General features: G+C 40.1%; 1 protein-coding gene across 3 annotated transcripts; it reads right to left on the bottom strand.

Moving 5' to 3' along the window:
- Position 1: 1 nt before the first annotated feature.
- perm1a (PPARGC1 and ESRR induced regulator, muscle 1a) lies at positions 2-7,766 on the bottom strand. 3 transcript variants are annotated; one of them, XM_083894466.1, is made up of 5 exons: positions 7,682-7,766; positions 5,765-6,906; positions 3,410-5,680; positions 2,221-2,337; positions 2-1,911 (listed from the first exon to the last, which is right to left on the bottom strand). In XM_083894466.1, exons 2-5 carry the CDS (start codon positions 6,879-6,881, stop codon positions 1,775-1,777), a joined length of 3,642 nt encoding a protein of 1,213 aa, XP_083750592.1. In that variant the 5' UTR covers positions 6,882-6,906; positions 7,682-7,766; the 3' UTR covers positions 2-1,774. The 3 variants fall into 3 exon arrangements, with proteins under 3 accessions (XP_083750592.1, XP_083750590.1, XP_083750591.1); XM_083894464.1 differs by having other exon boundaries at positions 3,410-6,906; XM_083894465.1 differs by having other exon boundaries at positions 10-1,890; positions 3,410-6,906.
- Positions 7,767-15,499: the final 7,733 nt, after the last annotated feature.

Below are 15,499 nucleotides of genomic sequence, written 5' to 3'. Positions count from 1 at the left end.
CCCGGCCACTCGTCTGGACATGTGCAAACACAAGATCTCTATCAGAGGGATCATAAATGCCAACAAGCACAGCCTGCATTTCTGCTGCAAGCGTACAGTGTGAACCAACACAACCCATAACTGTGGAGTCAGATGTTGGGCAGTGGAGCAGAGGCAGGATGAGTGTGCAGCACAGCGGGCGGTATAAAAATACACTAAAAGTGACAGAGATAGACTTGAACTGTCTGATATGTAGCATTCAACAGTGAAGACAGCAGATTGCACTAAAGGTTTTGTATGTTGTGCAAGAACTTTTTTTTAAAGTATTTTTCTAACATGCTGTCAAGTTTACATTTAGTTTCAAATTAAAACTATAAAAAGCATTCCATGAGGGCTTGTTATAGTAAAGAATGTATATTTTTGTAAATGTTGTACATTATCACTATTATTATTATTATTATTATTATTTTATTATGCTACTTTATTACTTCAAATAGATGTGGGACTAACTGCCTTCAAGGTGCTAATGTTACTCTAACTACAACACAGAACCGACATCTGTATGGCTTCGTTTTTATTCCATTTCTGTTTGAGGTTTTTTATTTATATTTGGAAATAAAAGAAAAAATATGAATCAACCCAAGTTTTTGCAAGTCTTATTTTAACAACACTTTGACAAGTTTTGTAAATGCTGTAAAGTAAATGCAGTAAACTACATACATACTGTATATAAATCACAAAAGATGCAAGTCTAACATAAACAAAACAGATATAAAACACTCACAAATTCTGGGATTTAAATGCCAGCATGTGTCCCCATTTGTGAATCCAATAAATGGTAATGCTGTGAGAATTGAAATTAGCTCACCCCTGCCACCTGCTGGAGGAAATATGCATGAAACCTGAAAAAGGGTCTCCTCTTAAAATGTTAAATTACCATTTATTATGCTTATCATTTTTAGCTTGGTATTCTTCTTTCTTTTTTTAAGTGTAAAATCCTTAGAGAGAAACAGTTTTGTCTAAAATATTTACAAACTGCAGCTCAAATTCATCTGTTCTAGCTCAGGCAATCATTTTGAGCCTATGTTGCCCTCTAGTGATTAAAAAGTGTAACTTCATGTCTGAGAAACCCCAACAAACAGCACACAATTCATAAAAAGTTGTTTTCTGTAGTTTATCCAAAAAAAACACCAACATCTCACACTAATAATATGAAAAGTGCTGTAAAGTCAACTATAAATTATCAATCATGAAAATAAATGCCCTTCATTAAACATAATCAATACTGGCATCAGATATCAGCTTCTTGTACAAATTAAATGAAGAGATATGTTGTTTTTTTCAGTAAATGTTACTGGAAATGTTTTATCACAATCACTTAAAATCTTCTGCAACACAAAAGTAATGCAATGGAAACAAACGTGTTCCGACAGCTTCATTCTAAATCATTTTTAAAGTCTCAAGTTAATCCATTTATCTCAAGTCCATCTAACATCACAACGCTAGAGCTCAGCTGCTAATCTTACTTACTGAAACCTTATTTACAAACGTCTTAAACCCGTCTGAAGCTTTCGGTCTGATGAATATACACGTCTCATCTTGCCTTTGCAGAAACAAAACTTTGAGTGTACCATTTTCAATTTCCCTTTCATCAAAAATGATCAGTGAAACTTACACTTATTAGGTCATTTTTACATGTGCAAACATGGAACGGCACATCGTTTACGTCGTCATAGTCTGAGTCAGACTCAGGTCGTCCAGCGAATCATATCCAGTGTTCATGGAAAAAAAGAAATCAGGACTCGGGTGGGTTGGTGTGATGCAATTTCTTCTCACTTGCTGCCGCCTGTATTATGACGTACTTACGCAGGTATCCGATTGCTGACAGAGCGCTCACGTTTGCCAGCAGGACTGTGGGAAAATAAAATACACCTGGAAAGTGAGTCATCGTAAAGCTCATGAGACTTTGCAGCCTACCATTGCATTTATTAATATGGCATTTCCTGAATGGAAGTCGACTTACAGAACATTATTTAAAGTCTTCAAAATGCTAAAATATACAGATTTTAACTATTGAAAACACAGAGCGCAAATATCCACAAAGGCCACTCAGTTAAAGGTAAAGTAAAGTTATTTTGAAACAAATCCTGAATCCAGATCAATACCAAAATGTAATTGTTTTTTTCTTGGGCCATAACCTACATCTCCATATTAAAGCTACATGTGAACAAACAAACATACCAGCCTTCCAAGCATCTCCAACTTGTGGGTTTGCAGTCTTCAGGACCCATGAGGCAAACGCAATACAAACCAGGCACATGTCTGACTGTTTGAGTGGCAGCAGGGAGGTATCCAGCCCTGAAACAGAGTGGTGAGATACATGTTTTTACCTGTTCATCTGAATACAGTACATGGAAATAAAAGTGTCACAACAACAGCTGAGTTCAGTGGAGGCTTTATAATTGGCATGAAGACACCAACAGCTGAGCCGTGACATACTGTATGAGGACTACCTGTCCTGTCACATTGTGACCTGGGTCAAAACCCAGCTTCTGGGTGTTTGAATCAGTGACTCTCATGGCTCTCTAAAGGTCAAATTGAGGCTTAAAAGGGAGTATTTACTCATAAGGATGATTTCCCCCCCCCACCCACCCACCCATTTCCTTATGCAGCCAAACATAAATTATAGCATGACACTGTCAGCTTATAGAAGACACTCACTGAGGGTTATCACGTACATCCCATTCATCTTCACTTTCACCACTGCAGTCCAGTGAGTGTCCTCTGACAGCTGAGGCACAGGAGTCTGACCCGGTCATGACTCCAGCAGCTGACTTAGTGGGTGATATATTTCACACTACAACTGTCCGCAAGGCAGGGGAAAAAGAGCTCCACTGGAGGAGAGTTTAAATACTGTAAATATTGAAAAATGTTTCGATAATGTTCCATTTCTACAAAATTTAAAAAGTGATGTTATATTGTTATGTGTATATCATTTAAGAGATTGTACCGTTATCTCCCATCTGTTAGAATTCATTCAGGAGTTGTTTTGTTTAAAAATCTAATTTTATAATAGAATTATATAATACAGCTCATTTTATGATTATACAATTTTATGAACAGAACATTGCAGAACAGCTTTGTGCAAATAATGAATTATTCTCAATATCTCTCTGAAATCAGTCTGTCTGTGTCAAATTAGAGGGTTCTGCTTCATCAGTGCATGTCATGAGATAGGCTTTAATACTTTATCCACAAACATCTCAAATCACCCTAGAGGAACTCCCAGTCTCCGTGAGTTCCTCTAGTTACTGCTGCTTTAGCCTCAAATGAAGATAGGAGGTGGGCTACTGAGCTCACAATTTACTTCACTCCTCCAGCTACAACAAAACCTTCAGTGATACATTCGTGTTCATTGTACTGCACTTACTTGGGTTTACAAGAGCTGTCTCGCATATTATGAAAGGCTCCTGCACTAGGTGTCTGGAGATCCTGTCCTCCAGGTGGTAGAGAAGAGGATCAACAATCATCATGTTTTGTTTTCCCATAGCATTACTGGGACAAACTGTTCCTCTTGGCTCTGCTCTTTGCCTCCTCACAGGTGCACAAGAGAGGGAGTCTGAGGGAGTCTCTTTCTGGACGTTGAAAAATGTAATATTCCTGAAAGAGAGTGCTGTGTTCCAGAAGAAGTTCTGCCTGAGGTCACCATCTGTGTAGAAATTGTCATACATGTCTGTAGAAATCTGAGATGAGCTTGCCTTACGGCTGAACCTGCTCACGACCCTCACAGGAGGACTGCCGTCTTCTTCTTCACCAGATTCAGAAGAGTCATCAGAAGAAGAAGAGGATGCAAAGAAGCAGTCGTACGCCTCAGGGAACTGCAGATTTCTATTAGCTGAACGAGAACAGGAGAAGATAGGAACCCGCTCATCGTTAGCCCGCTCTTCTGCTGTGATGAGAGGCCAGAAGATGCTTTCTGTGTCAAACTCAGAGAAAAAGTCATCATACGTTTCAGACACAGAATTCCCTCCAGTGTATAAGGTGGATGTGTCATCTGCAGCAGACTGGCTGGAATTTGACTGATTTGCACCAAAGAAGTACTGAAGAATATTTGAAACTGAGATGTTGTAGCCATCAGCCATAGAGGAAGGTGAATAATCCATGTCTGTTACTTTCTTAGGGATTTGCTCCTTGGACTTTTCTGAATCTCCTTTGGCAAAGGCATAAAGATCGTGTACACTTGTGTTTTTGGAGAGCCTTCTATGGTATTTTTGAGCAATTTCAGGGAGGACCTGTTCAGAAATGTCACTCAAATGTGACATCATACTCTGAGGGTAAATGTCAGGACTTAGACTCACTGGGATGTGTTCGTTCTTCCACTTTACACTTCTTGAAGAAGAATCCACAATATTCGAAACCGTTTCTACAGAATCAGGAGACACATGCCCATTTGTTTGCATTGGTTTGGACTTAAATTCCTGTTCCAGTTGTGCCAAAGAGCAAGACTCATTTGTAACAAACATGTCTGCCTTCTGACTTTCCTGTAAAGGTTTGAGGTATACGGCTGGAGCAGCTTCGCCGATCATTCGCAATCCCAGAATATCATTTATTGTCAGCCTCTCCATTTCATTCCAGAAGGATGACATGGCAAATGCTGAGTGTTTGGAATCTGGTGCATTTTTTGGTTCACATTCAGCTTTGGATGCTGTAACAACATCTTTTGATACAGACTGACTTTCAGGTTCAGGTTTAGCATTTTCTTCCAGGATTTGTGAGGGTTTTTCTTCTCCTTGACTTCCAGACTCATTTCGACTGAGGGATGAGCAAAAACTACCAGGCAAGTCCGTAATATTTTGATTTGAGCGTGACTTTACTGGTTTTGTGTGCACAACACAGCAGGATGATTCCTGTGTAACATCTGAAGGAGTTAAATCTTGAAATGAGGGCATTTCGATCTCTCCCTGACTGCTGTCCGTTTGCATGGATGCACAGATATTCTTAGAAGCCACTGATGGTGACACTGCTGAATCAGTAAATTCATTTCTGACATCAAATGACTGTGGGTTTGTGTCGAGGGCAGGAGTCTTGTCCAGAGCAGAGCTAAACGTGTCTGCGTCACAACAGTCGATTTCCAGCTGTTGTTGAGGCTCAGTCTCACTCTGACACAGTGTGTGGTTGTCCCAAGCAAAGTTTCCAGCCTCTGCAGCCAGGACTGACTTAGCATCAGATAGTATGTCATTTTGGCCGGCCCCCACAGCAGGATCATGCGACTCTGTGCATGGTTGTATACAGTCGTTTATTGATTTGACCTCTGCTGAACATGTTAGATTAGGGTGGTTTTCACAACCAATGATTGTCTGTTCTACTTTATTCGACTCGTTGAGACAAGTGTCCTTTATTGTACTGTCCTTGTGTGATTCACCAGTTACACAGTCAATCACTGAAACTGGCAACCAGGTATATTTATTCAGTGCGGTTAATTCCTCTTCCTGTGACGTTGTTACCACATTACCACTGTGATGACTTGTACTCCGTAAGATACATGTTGCATTGTTTCCAGCCAGGCTTGTTGCTTTACATCTTTCTTGTCTAAGTGTTTTCTCGGGTAGATGTGTGTAATGGCTGTCCCATGACGGAACAGTAAGGCAGAGATCCTTTGTTTTCATCCCAGCAGAATTCCTCACTGGAAGATTGCTCGAGACTGTATACAAAGAGGACAAATGTGGTTCACTGAAATGAAAAAGATTCACATTGTCAGACAAACATGGACTGGTTCCTCCTCTACCTGCATACAGCTCCTCCTCGGAGTCACTCGGTCGAATGAAAACCCGCCTCTCACATCCATGTGTGTTCTCAGGCGACTCAGAGCTCAGTCGTTTCTTCTTCCTTCTCTTCCTTTTGATGGAAGCAGATGGAGACAATTCTTGGCTTGCTGATTTGTTTAAGCTCAGTGCATCAAACTGAAAACGGGGGGTTTGCTCTTCCTTCAATTTAACATTTGTAAACATTTCTTTGTTGCTCGGTGAGTTTGTGTTGCACTTATTGCTAAAAGATAACAGACTGTGTGTTTCTACATGTTTCTGCTCGGCATCCTTCAGAGGTGTGCACATCTGTACCTTCATCACTTTGTCTGTGGGAGGCGTCGTTTCTGAGCAGACATCCTTGTATGTTCGGTTATGAGACGGAGTCCGTTGCGTTTCATCATTTACTCTGGCTTCATTGGAGGAGGAGTCCTCTCTGATGACCAACTCTACTTCAGGGTAAACCGATTCGTCCGTGCTGCTGTGAAGCACCGAGTAACGGGCTGCAGGTTCGGGGGAAATGCTTCGCAATGAAACTTTTTTCATTGTGTTTCTGTTGCAGATCGTGTCGACAGGTCGTGTGGTCTCTTTGCCAAATGCTGCTTCCCTCCTGGCAGGCAGAGAGTTGAACTTGGGGATGTTTATTGGCAATGTGCAGCTGTTGGATTGTTGCCCATCCCTACACTGTTCCTTCTCTAGTACTGCCTCACTATTTTTCCTAGTTGTAACTTGGCAACTTGGTCTCTCAGGCTCTGTAACATTTTCCAGGCTTTCAAAAAACATATTGACAGATTGTAGGTGTATATCCTCTTCACTGCCTGAGAGGATGCTCTCTAATCCCCCAACGCCATGTTTACTGATGTAATGCTCTACAGGAGAGCCCTCACAGTTTGGGGGGCCGTTGTTCTCCGGGGGGGTCACCGTTTGGTCTACTTTCTGAGCCCTCTTGGCAAGGATGGCTCTTGTATCATCAAGGTCACTCATCCCTGAGTCATCCACACGTGCTAAAGGAGGAGGAAGCATGTTGCACGCCTCACACTCTGCAAAGAAGCTTTCCCAGTCTCCGTCAGAGATCTCCACACTGTATTGAAATTCATCCATTTTCACTTAAAGAGTGAAATATGACCTATAAAAAAACAAGAGGTACAACAGGCATTTTCCAAAATATAGAGATTTCATACAAGTAATTGTGTCATCATCTCTTTCTTCAAAAATAAATGCATTACAAGCATGAATCCAAGATCTAAACTGCCTCAAATTTCAGTTAATTTTCCATTCAGTTAAATCAGCAAGGGAATTCATTAATTGTAATACAACTTAATAAATACAAGCATGTTGATGAAACACATTTAAAAACACACACATTTGGGCTTAACGAATTTGAATAAATATCGAACTGTGATTAGTTGGGAAATGTGTTTGCGATATGATTCGCTATATCAGAGGGAATGGTCATTTTTACATTATTCTCATTTTCATTCAAAAAACATATTTAAAATAAATAATGTGTGCTATTTGTGCAGCCCTGTGAGAAACAAAGATGTTCTCTTCAGTCTGTTGAACAAGATGCGTATAGATCAAGACAATAATTCATCTAAAATGATATTTTGACACACATTTTGGCTTGAACAAACATTGCGCTTCTTGCGATTTGAAAATTGCAGTTAGTTGTATTAACTGTTCAGCCGTAATACAAATACAATTTAATAAAGAAAATGCAAAATTGTGATAATAGTTTGTTCCAAGAAATTGCTTCAGGGTAATAAATGAAAACAAGCCAGGGAGCCAAAACTTTAAATAAAAGTAAATAACAATATGACAGTATTAATTATTAGTAATATCTGCATTACTAGCTGTCTGCATATTTAAACATATTAAACAAATGTGTCAAGGTTGCCTACCTGTCAGGTTGCAGCTGTGGTCCTAGTGTACAGCAGGTGAATGGGCAGGAGAGTGGAGTCTCAGCAGCACCATGCTGTATGTTCTCTGGCAGACGTTCTTTTGCAGGAGCATGCAGTGCCACAGGCCCCATGATTTGATAAATATAGAGCGATGCTCCTCATCACGTAATACACGCAAAGTTCTTCAGCACCCAAGTCCAACAGAGGCATAATGTTTCAGGGCTTGAAATAGACTCTCCACGACAGCCAAGCTATTCAACTGCTCGTGGAGTGATATTGACTTTATAATTGTTCGTCTTGATTAATAGTGAAATGACAACATTATCTATGTAGTATCTGTATTTGCTTCAGGTCTATTTACTCTTATTTTCTAAAATAATAACAAAAAAATAATTATTGGTAACAGTGGCAGCTGCTGATGCCCTGGACTACAGTCAGGCTGCCTCATCAGATGAGGTTCACATGAGGTGTGTGTGTGTGTGTGTGTCAGCTGAATCTCACATGTGACATCATCAGCCGGCAGTGGATCTGCATATTTCCCATGCAGTCAGTCCAGACGCAGCAGGAGAGGAGAGTGGTGGAGTTGCAACACGAGGGACTCATGTGACTCATCCGGACCTAATAAAAAAATAAAATACAATGAAAGGAAATCATGTTTCAGTAAAGTTCAGTAAAATATGTCTTTTTATTATTATTGTTATTTCACATGAAGGTTTTATTGCTTTTATTTTGTTTCACTATAGTCTGCTCTAAGGGTTAATTAATATGTATGAGCATTATTTCATTACATGGCACATATGAGAGAAGTAGAGTGGGAGGCTGTGCCTTTATAGTAAATAAAAGGTTTCTTTAATATTAAATATGAAATTGTAAAAAGTCACAAATTGATGGATTTTACCCGAGGCTCCCTGTAGCTCCTTCCCTGAAAATCAGATTATGTATATTTTACTAGTCGCAACGTCTTGTCTTTAACATTACATTTAACAAATACACATAATTTATAATCTTAACCATGTAACATTATGACAACAAAACCGGAGCAACTGTCGTGCTTCAGATGTGAAAGCGACCATTAGGGAAAGCGGCTTATCTGTCAGGGACTTAAGGCCTTTGTTTGGAGCCATCAGTAAGAGTAAGGACACTGTGATTACGGGGCCATCCTTGCTGTCAAAATGTCACCGACACAAGAGATACCAAGATAACCTATCAGTCCTGATCTCATTATCGGCTGTTAAACTGTGCTTAACAGATGCCTAATGTGCCTTAATTGCAGTTGAATGTGTTGATTAATGATGACGTAGTTTACAACTTTAAGTGTTTTTATATTATTATTAGTCATTTTTTGGAGGAAGGTATCAAGATCACAGAACTCCAAAGCTATAATTTGAGAAATTTGGCTAAGAATTTGAATCTCACTCTTTCAAAGGCTTTAACTACCGTCTTTATCTACCTAATTTTCATGTCTATAGATATTTATGAGAAAAAAAAGACCCTCTAATAAGCCAAACCACAGCCTGGGCTGTGTGCCCAAGAGGGTCCTCTCAATTCAGCAGCTGTGATAAAGGGAGGGCCTGTGTGGCTGCTGCACCTGGGGCAGCGGGCCGTTTTGACATGGGTGGGATTCTGTTTCCATCAACAGGATTAGGCTCTTATGAGTCAGTTCTTGGAGTTAAGTTTGGGCTGTTTCACAGCAGCTAATGTGACAGAATTCCACCCTAATTGTTTTCCACGTCTGCCCCGGGAACTCATCGTCAATTAAACAAAGCCCAGTAAACAGATGCATTCAGGAGCAGCTCAGTGACAAGATGTTTAAACAGAGACCAGTTTGTGTATGGTCCCGTTACTAAGCATCCTTGGTTGGTGGCATCTTTTGTCTCAAACCGGGGTGCAAAGACTTAATTATGGCAAAGGGTAGAAAAACAGAAAACAGTAGACAAAGATTCCCATTTTGAGTGTTCAGCAATTTGCAAATGCCACACAGGTTGATGTGGACTTACAGACCGAGGCCTGCTTTGTTCTCTCACATAATTGTAACTCTCAAATACATATACATGGTTTTAAAATGTGATTTGAGAAGTAAACTTGACACACCTTCTTTAACCGTTTCTCACTGTGTCAGTAGAAATGGGCGTCAGTATTAGGAAAAAGGCATCATCAATAACCTCAAATATTTAGTTCAAAATGTGTCAAATGGAAAAAAAAAACACACCTTCTATCAATGCAATACATTTAATGTAGCTATTTAGTGATGGTCACAGAGTAGTGAATGAAAAATGATTAAAGTGTTATCTGAGGTCAGTCTGGAACAAACTACCTGAAAACTTGAGGTCTGTTTCCTCCAGAGAATGGTTTAATGTTTTAAATAAGCCCTTAAATGATGTTTGTCTGTCAAGCTATTCTTATTTCCTTTGTAATGTATTTAATATTTTTTTTGGAATTGTTGTGATTTCAATGGGTCTCATTGCAGTATCCTTTCATCCGTTTACTCTTTTCAAACGATTTAATTGCTCTTTGGATTATCTTAGTGCACGAAATGTGCAACACAAACACAATTACCTTGCCCTGTAATTATTTACGAGGGGTCCACCCCCATTTTAATCAACTATAAGTTTAAAAAGACCAAAGAGCTGACAAATTAACAGGTTTCATCGTGTGCTTTCTCTTCACTTTACTTCCAGGAACATTTTATTTCAAGAGGAAAAGTACCTTTTAATCGAATATTTCAAAACTCCAGGAAGAAGCTTGGTCCATATGATGTTACCTGGAGTACTGGTTGATTAAGTGACTGAAGCGCCCGCAGGCACTCGAAGGGATTATTACTTTCAGACAATGGTGAGATTTGATCACTCTCAGAAACAAAAACATCATTGTCCTCACCTGAAATGTCAAAGTCTCACTGCACGTGAACGTCCACACAGCCGCGTCCACTCCTCATAACGTCTCTTGCGAATTAATTTACTAAATTTACTTTTAGGTTTATCGACACCCAAAACGTCAACACAACCGTGCAGTACTCGGTGTTAACCACAAGATGGCGATTAATAACCGCCGTTTCACAACAAAGAGAGCAATTCAGCTTCACTGGTGTTTTATAAGGACAAGTTTAATCTATTAAAAAAACACAGCATTTATAAGCATTTGCTAAAACTCGAGTTGAATTTCCAGCTTACCTGGTCGTGGTGTTGTTCTTTTGTCTCACTTCATGCTGCTGGTAGACCTTGTTAGTCGTGGTCGCCATCTTGACTCGCCACAGGTGTAAATAGTCAAATTAATGATGGCTGCGTTCCATTTAGATTCCCGAGTTCCTGCTAGCTCACTGTCCTGACTTAGTTGAACTGAAAAGAGTTAATGTTATCAGTTAACACCATTGCTTTTCCTTTAAAAACATGTCAAAATTGACTTTTTGGGGGAAACAACAAGCCTTTTCCTTTATTGACTTTGAGTACTTCTATTTATATCTTTGTGAGGTCCAAAGAACGTACAAACCTATCTTCGTGGGGACACTTTGGTTAGACATGTGTAGTTAAAGTACAATATCTTCCTGGAGTAGAGCAGAAAGACGCATTAACTGGTAGCAGTCAAGTGAAATGAATGTGTATGTTCATAAAAGCAAAGCAATTAAAAAAATACATTTATTTTGTTTTAACAAAATAATATTTTGACAAAATAAAGGATGCATTTAAAACTTCCTTCTTTTACTGTTTGTGTAGAATAATAACAATGATGTCTGCATAATCCAAAATAAATTATATTAAAACCATGTGCCAATAGTATAGTTGCAGGACATCCTACATTAGCATGAGGCCAGGTTTATACATAGCAGCGTATTTAGAGAAACAAATATTGCTGTCATATATTGTTGTCATTTGATCAAGCCGCATAAATAGGATGTCGTGCGCTGCCAAAGCTATGGGCAGCAGTGTAGGGAGAAGGATAAAGCCATGCAAGCCAATCAGAATCCTCAGAATCAACAACAACAAATCTCCACTTTGGCCGGAGTTTTTAGAATAATAAATAAATCATCGTTTTCTGTGATAAAAACTGGGTTTTTTCGTGTAAATGAGAGGGTCCTGAGAGGCAAAGAGCAACGAGTGATGTTTGATGTGCAGTGTTGTGGGTTTTAGTGTGTAAAGAAACTGTAATAATGAGCGAAACAAACACACGTCTCCATCTCCATTGGAAATTATACCGGTGCACGATGTTGTTTTCTTCCACAGCCAGTGACGCGACAAGATCTGAAAATGTTTCTGTCAGTGCCGAAACCGGCCGACTCGCAGCGATCCTCCTGGATTGTGTCTCTGTCACTTCATGGCTTTTATGTCAGTTCCAGTTGGGTCTCAGTGGAGCTGTAAGCCAATATCAATAACGACAAACCCAGTTTACATGTATGTTTTCATGGAACACTCCCTGAAACATGGTCAGGAATAAAAAAACCCAAACATGTTGTTTTGATAGGAAACAAAGCGGACTTGATGAGAGCTTTAACTATAAGCTGCACAAAAGATTCTTTCATAGCATGCTATGCACACTCAACTTCTCACAAACCCTGTGCTTGAATCCATTGGTTCTATCTCCAGTTCCTCGTTGCCCTTCACCCTCATTAGACATTCAACCACATCATTACCCATTAGCTGATGTCGAAGTATTTTTAGATCTCCAGACAGCACGCCAGATTCTTCTCACAGTTTCCAGCCTTTAGGCAGTCTGACTCTTCACACATGAAACGATTTGGTCCATTTTTGTCACCACTTCTTCCCCGAACAGCTGAAATGATTGTAAAGAAAGTCAAGTGAGACCTGCACATTAGTGGAGCAGTCACGTCTCGCCAGCTTTGTGCCCGAGGTGCGGAGTGACCCCAACTGACTCTGGTCTGTCTCTGGTTTCTGTCTCGACCGCATACAACTCTACAGGCCGCGTCAACACAGTTATATATATATATAAAAAACAATGCATCAAAGTTAAGTCCAGCATGCATTTATTTTGCATTTAACTTCTTGTCTTTACTTTTCAGATGTATGAAAAAAGCCTCTTCAATTCTCTACATTATAGATTTGTACTTGTACGTATAATTTATGTTTGTTAGACTCTGTCATTCTCTTCACTTCAGCTCCAGTTATCAAGCCTAAAACAAAAGTTCTAATGTAAGTTTAAGCATCCTGTTTATTTTGGACATATTCCAGTCAATCTCAATGAAACATTGAATGAAAAGTTAAGATATTTTAATTGAGGCAGTTTTGTGCTCACTGTCAGTTCCTTGTCTCTGCTTCTCAGCAGACAACGCTGTTTACTCTGGGTTAACTATACAGCTCAGTCATGTGAGGGATCATTCTTCTCCTCGCAGACTCGCTGGGTTAATAAGTTATCTGAAGACAAAGAGCTGACAAGCCTGACACCACAGACCAGGCAAAGGCCTTCCTCCCTCGGCCAGGATCACTGGGGTTATCAGTGGCAGGGGAACAATAGGAAGTGCTCAGACCAATCACACGACAGCACTGCTCCTCATCTCTCTCTTACATGGCTCCGCACAGATCTGGAGTGTGCTGCTGGCAAACAGAGCTGTTCGCCCAGCACTTTCATCACATGTAAGACAACCAGGCTCCTGTGCTGTCACCACCACAGACGGCATGTGAAACCGCCCTATGACCTCTCATCCATCACAAACTCTTGCTGCCTGATGTTGACAACGGTCATGGCACGGTGCGAATGTCTCTTCACAGCACTTGTACAGAATCCTGTTCGAGGCAACAACACACTTATGAATGCACGCATGTCAAGAAGGCAGGAAACATAGTCCACATCTCGAATATGAGACCACAGAGTATTTTTACTTATGTTCAAGCAGCATGAAAGGAAATTGCTGCACAATGCATCCAATAATTAGTACTAATATGCTTTGTCTTCACTATGAGTGGACTGGTCTTATTTTTCCTCTCTGCATTTTCCTTAGATGTGGTTTTGTTCAGCATCCATGGTAATCATTCATTAATTCATTCATCTTCTACTGCTTTATCCTCCACATGAGGGTCACTGGTGCCATTCCCAGATGACATAGGGTGAAAGAAGGCTGGGTACACCCTGGACTCTCATGCTCAATTAGAGTTCCAATTTACCCAAATCTGCATGTTTTTGGACCGCAAACTCCATGCACAAAGGCCCTTAATCCGACCGGGTCGCAAACCTGGGTCTTCTTGCTGCAAAAGCAACCACTACACCAGGGGTCTCATTTTAGTTAGGGGTCACATACAACACAATTTGATCTCCAGACAAATGGGCCAGACCAGTAAAATAATAGCACGATAACCTATAAACAACAAGATCTCAATTGTTTTCCCTTTTGCTTTACATTTAATTAAGTGTGTTTTTTTTAATTTCTTGATAAAAATAAGTGCAATTTCTGCAATATTATGCAAAAGGTTACCATTTACACATGTGCAAAACAATTTACAGAGAGATCTACAAAGGCTCAAAACATTTAGTCATAACATGACTAATAATCAGTTAAGTCAATCATTTTAACAAATTCATCCTGCGGGCCGGATTGGACCCTTGGGTGGGCAGGTTCTGGTCCGTGGGCTGTACGTTTGACACCCCTGCACTACACTAACCGTGTGGCCCCATGATAAAGAACCTGCAGAGAAATATCCCTTTAACCCACTGTAACAAACAACAAACAAACAAACAAACAAGGCTAACAAGTTTGCCTCATTGATGATTTCTCACGCACCCCATTGAAAAAAAAAAAAGCTGCTACGATAATTCTTCTGATTCGTCTTCAGTCTCACGTGAAAGAAGTCACACATGGTGATCTAACTCATCACGGTGAAGCTTTACAGAACTTTTCAGCTCAGTGTTTTTCATTTTTCATTTTACAGCTTTCAACTTTCACTCTTCTGCTTCAAGGTCATTGGTGTTCACTGACCACAGCTACCTGCTACCTGCTCACCAGACCAGACAAAGGGTTAGATTTAGAAATATATTTGATTGATTGATTGATTTTTTTTATTAGTCCAAATGGGCTAACAAGACACCACTATGAATAAAAAGGAAATAAGAGTATAGACATTTGAATTGGAAGAAGTTTTCTTATTTTATCATGATAAGGGCAATGCAGATGAAAGTATGGCATGGTCGAGGCTGGAGCCAACCTAATTCACCTTATTCATGAATAAAAAGTCAGTAAAATAATTTAAAATACTTATTACAAAAATGAAGAAACTAAGCAAATTCAGTATTAATTCTAATTGTTCAGTGAAAAATTATATAAATGTAATGTTTTCCATGGAGCCACTAGAGCATCAGGAGAGAGGAACCGTACCCGCTGCAAAGGTGTTATCTTTGGATTTGGACGGTAACATGATCATAAAGTCATGTTTTCATGGTGTCTCCTCCCCAGCAAGGAAAAGGCGTACTGCACGGGTTGCAACCTTGTCAAAACCAGCCTGTAAATCACATTTGGCAACTGCAACCGTGCAGTGCACACCCTCCAGCCTGTAGTACATGTATCTGTGTATTTTGCGTGTGTGGTGTGTGCCCTGGCTGCCCTCTGGTTCTGAGTCAGCCAGCTGGTGAGAGTGGGTGTAGAGTTGCTGCAAACGCGGGCCGTCCCCTGAGTGACTTCAGTCATCTTGCAGCTTTGTCACTGGGCAGAATGACTGAGAGAGGGCACGCATCCTTCTCTCTAAAGAAAAACTGCCACTCCACAACCTATTTGTGGTCTAACAGAAACATATTTCCACCGCAGCTTGTTTTCTTCCTGTGACTGTGGATCACCCACTGTGTTAAAATGACTCTCCCTCTGAGAGCCCTCAATGCATATGG

The sequence above is a fragment of the Microchirus variegatus genome (assembly GCF_963457635.1).
Source record: "Microchirus variegatus genome assembly, chromosome: 9".
NCBI lineage: Eukaryota > Metazoa > Chordata > Actinopteri > Pleuronectiformes > Soleidae > Microchirus > Microchirus variegatus.
The sequence above is the reverse complement of the archived record's forward strand: the minus strand, read 5'-3'. Positions and strand labels throughout refer to the sequence as shown.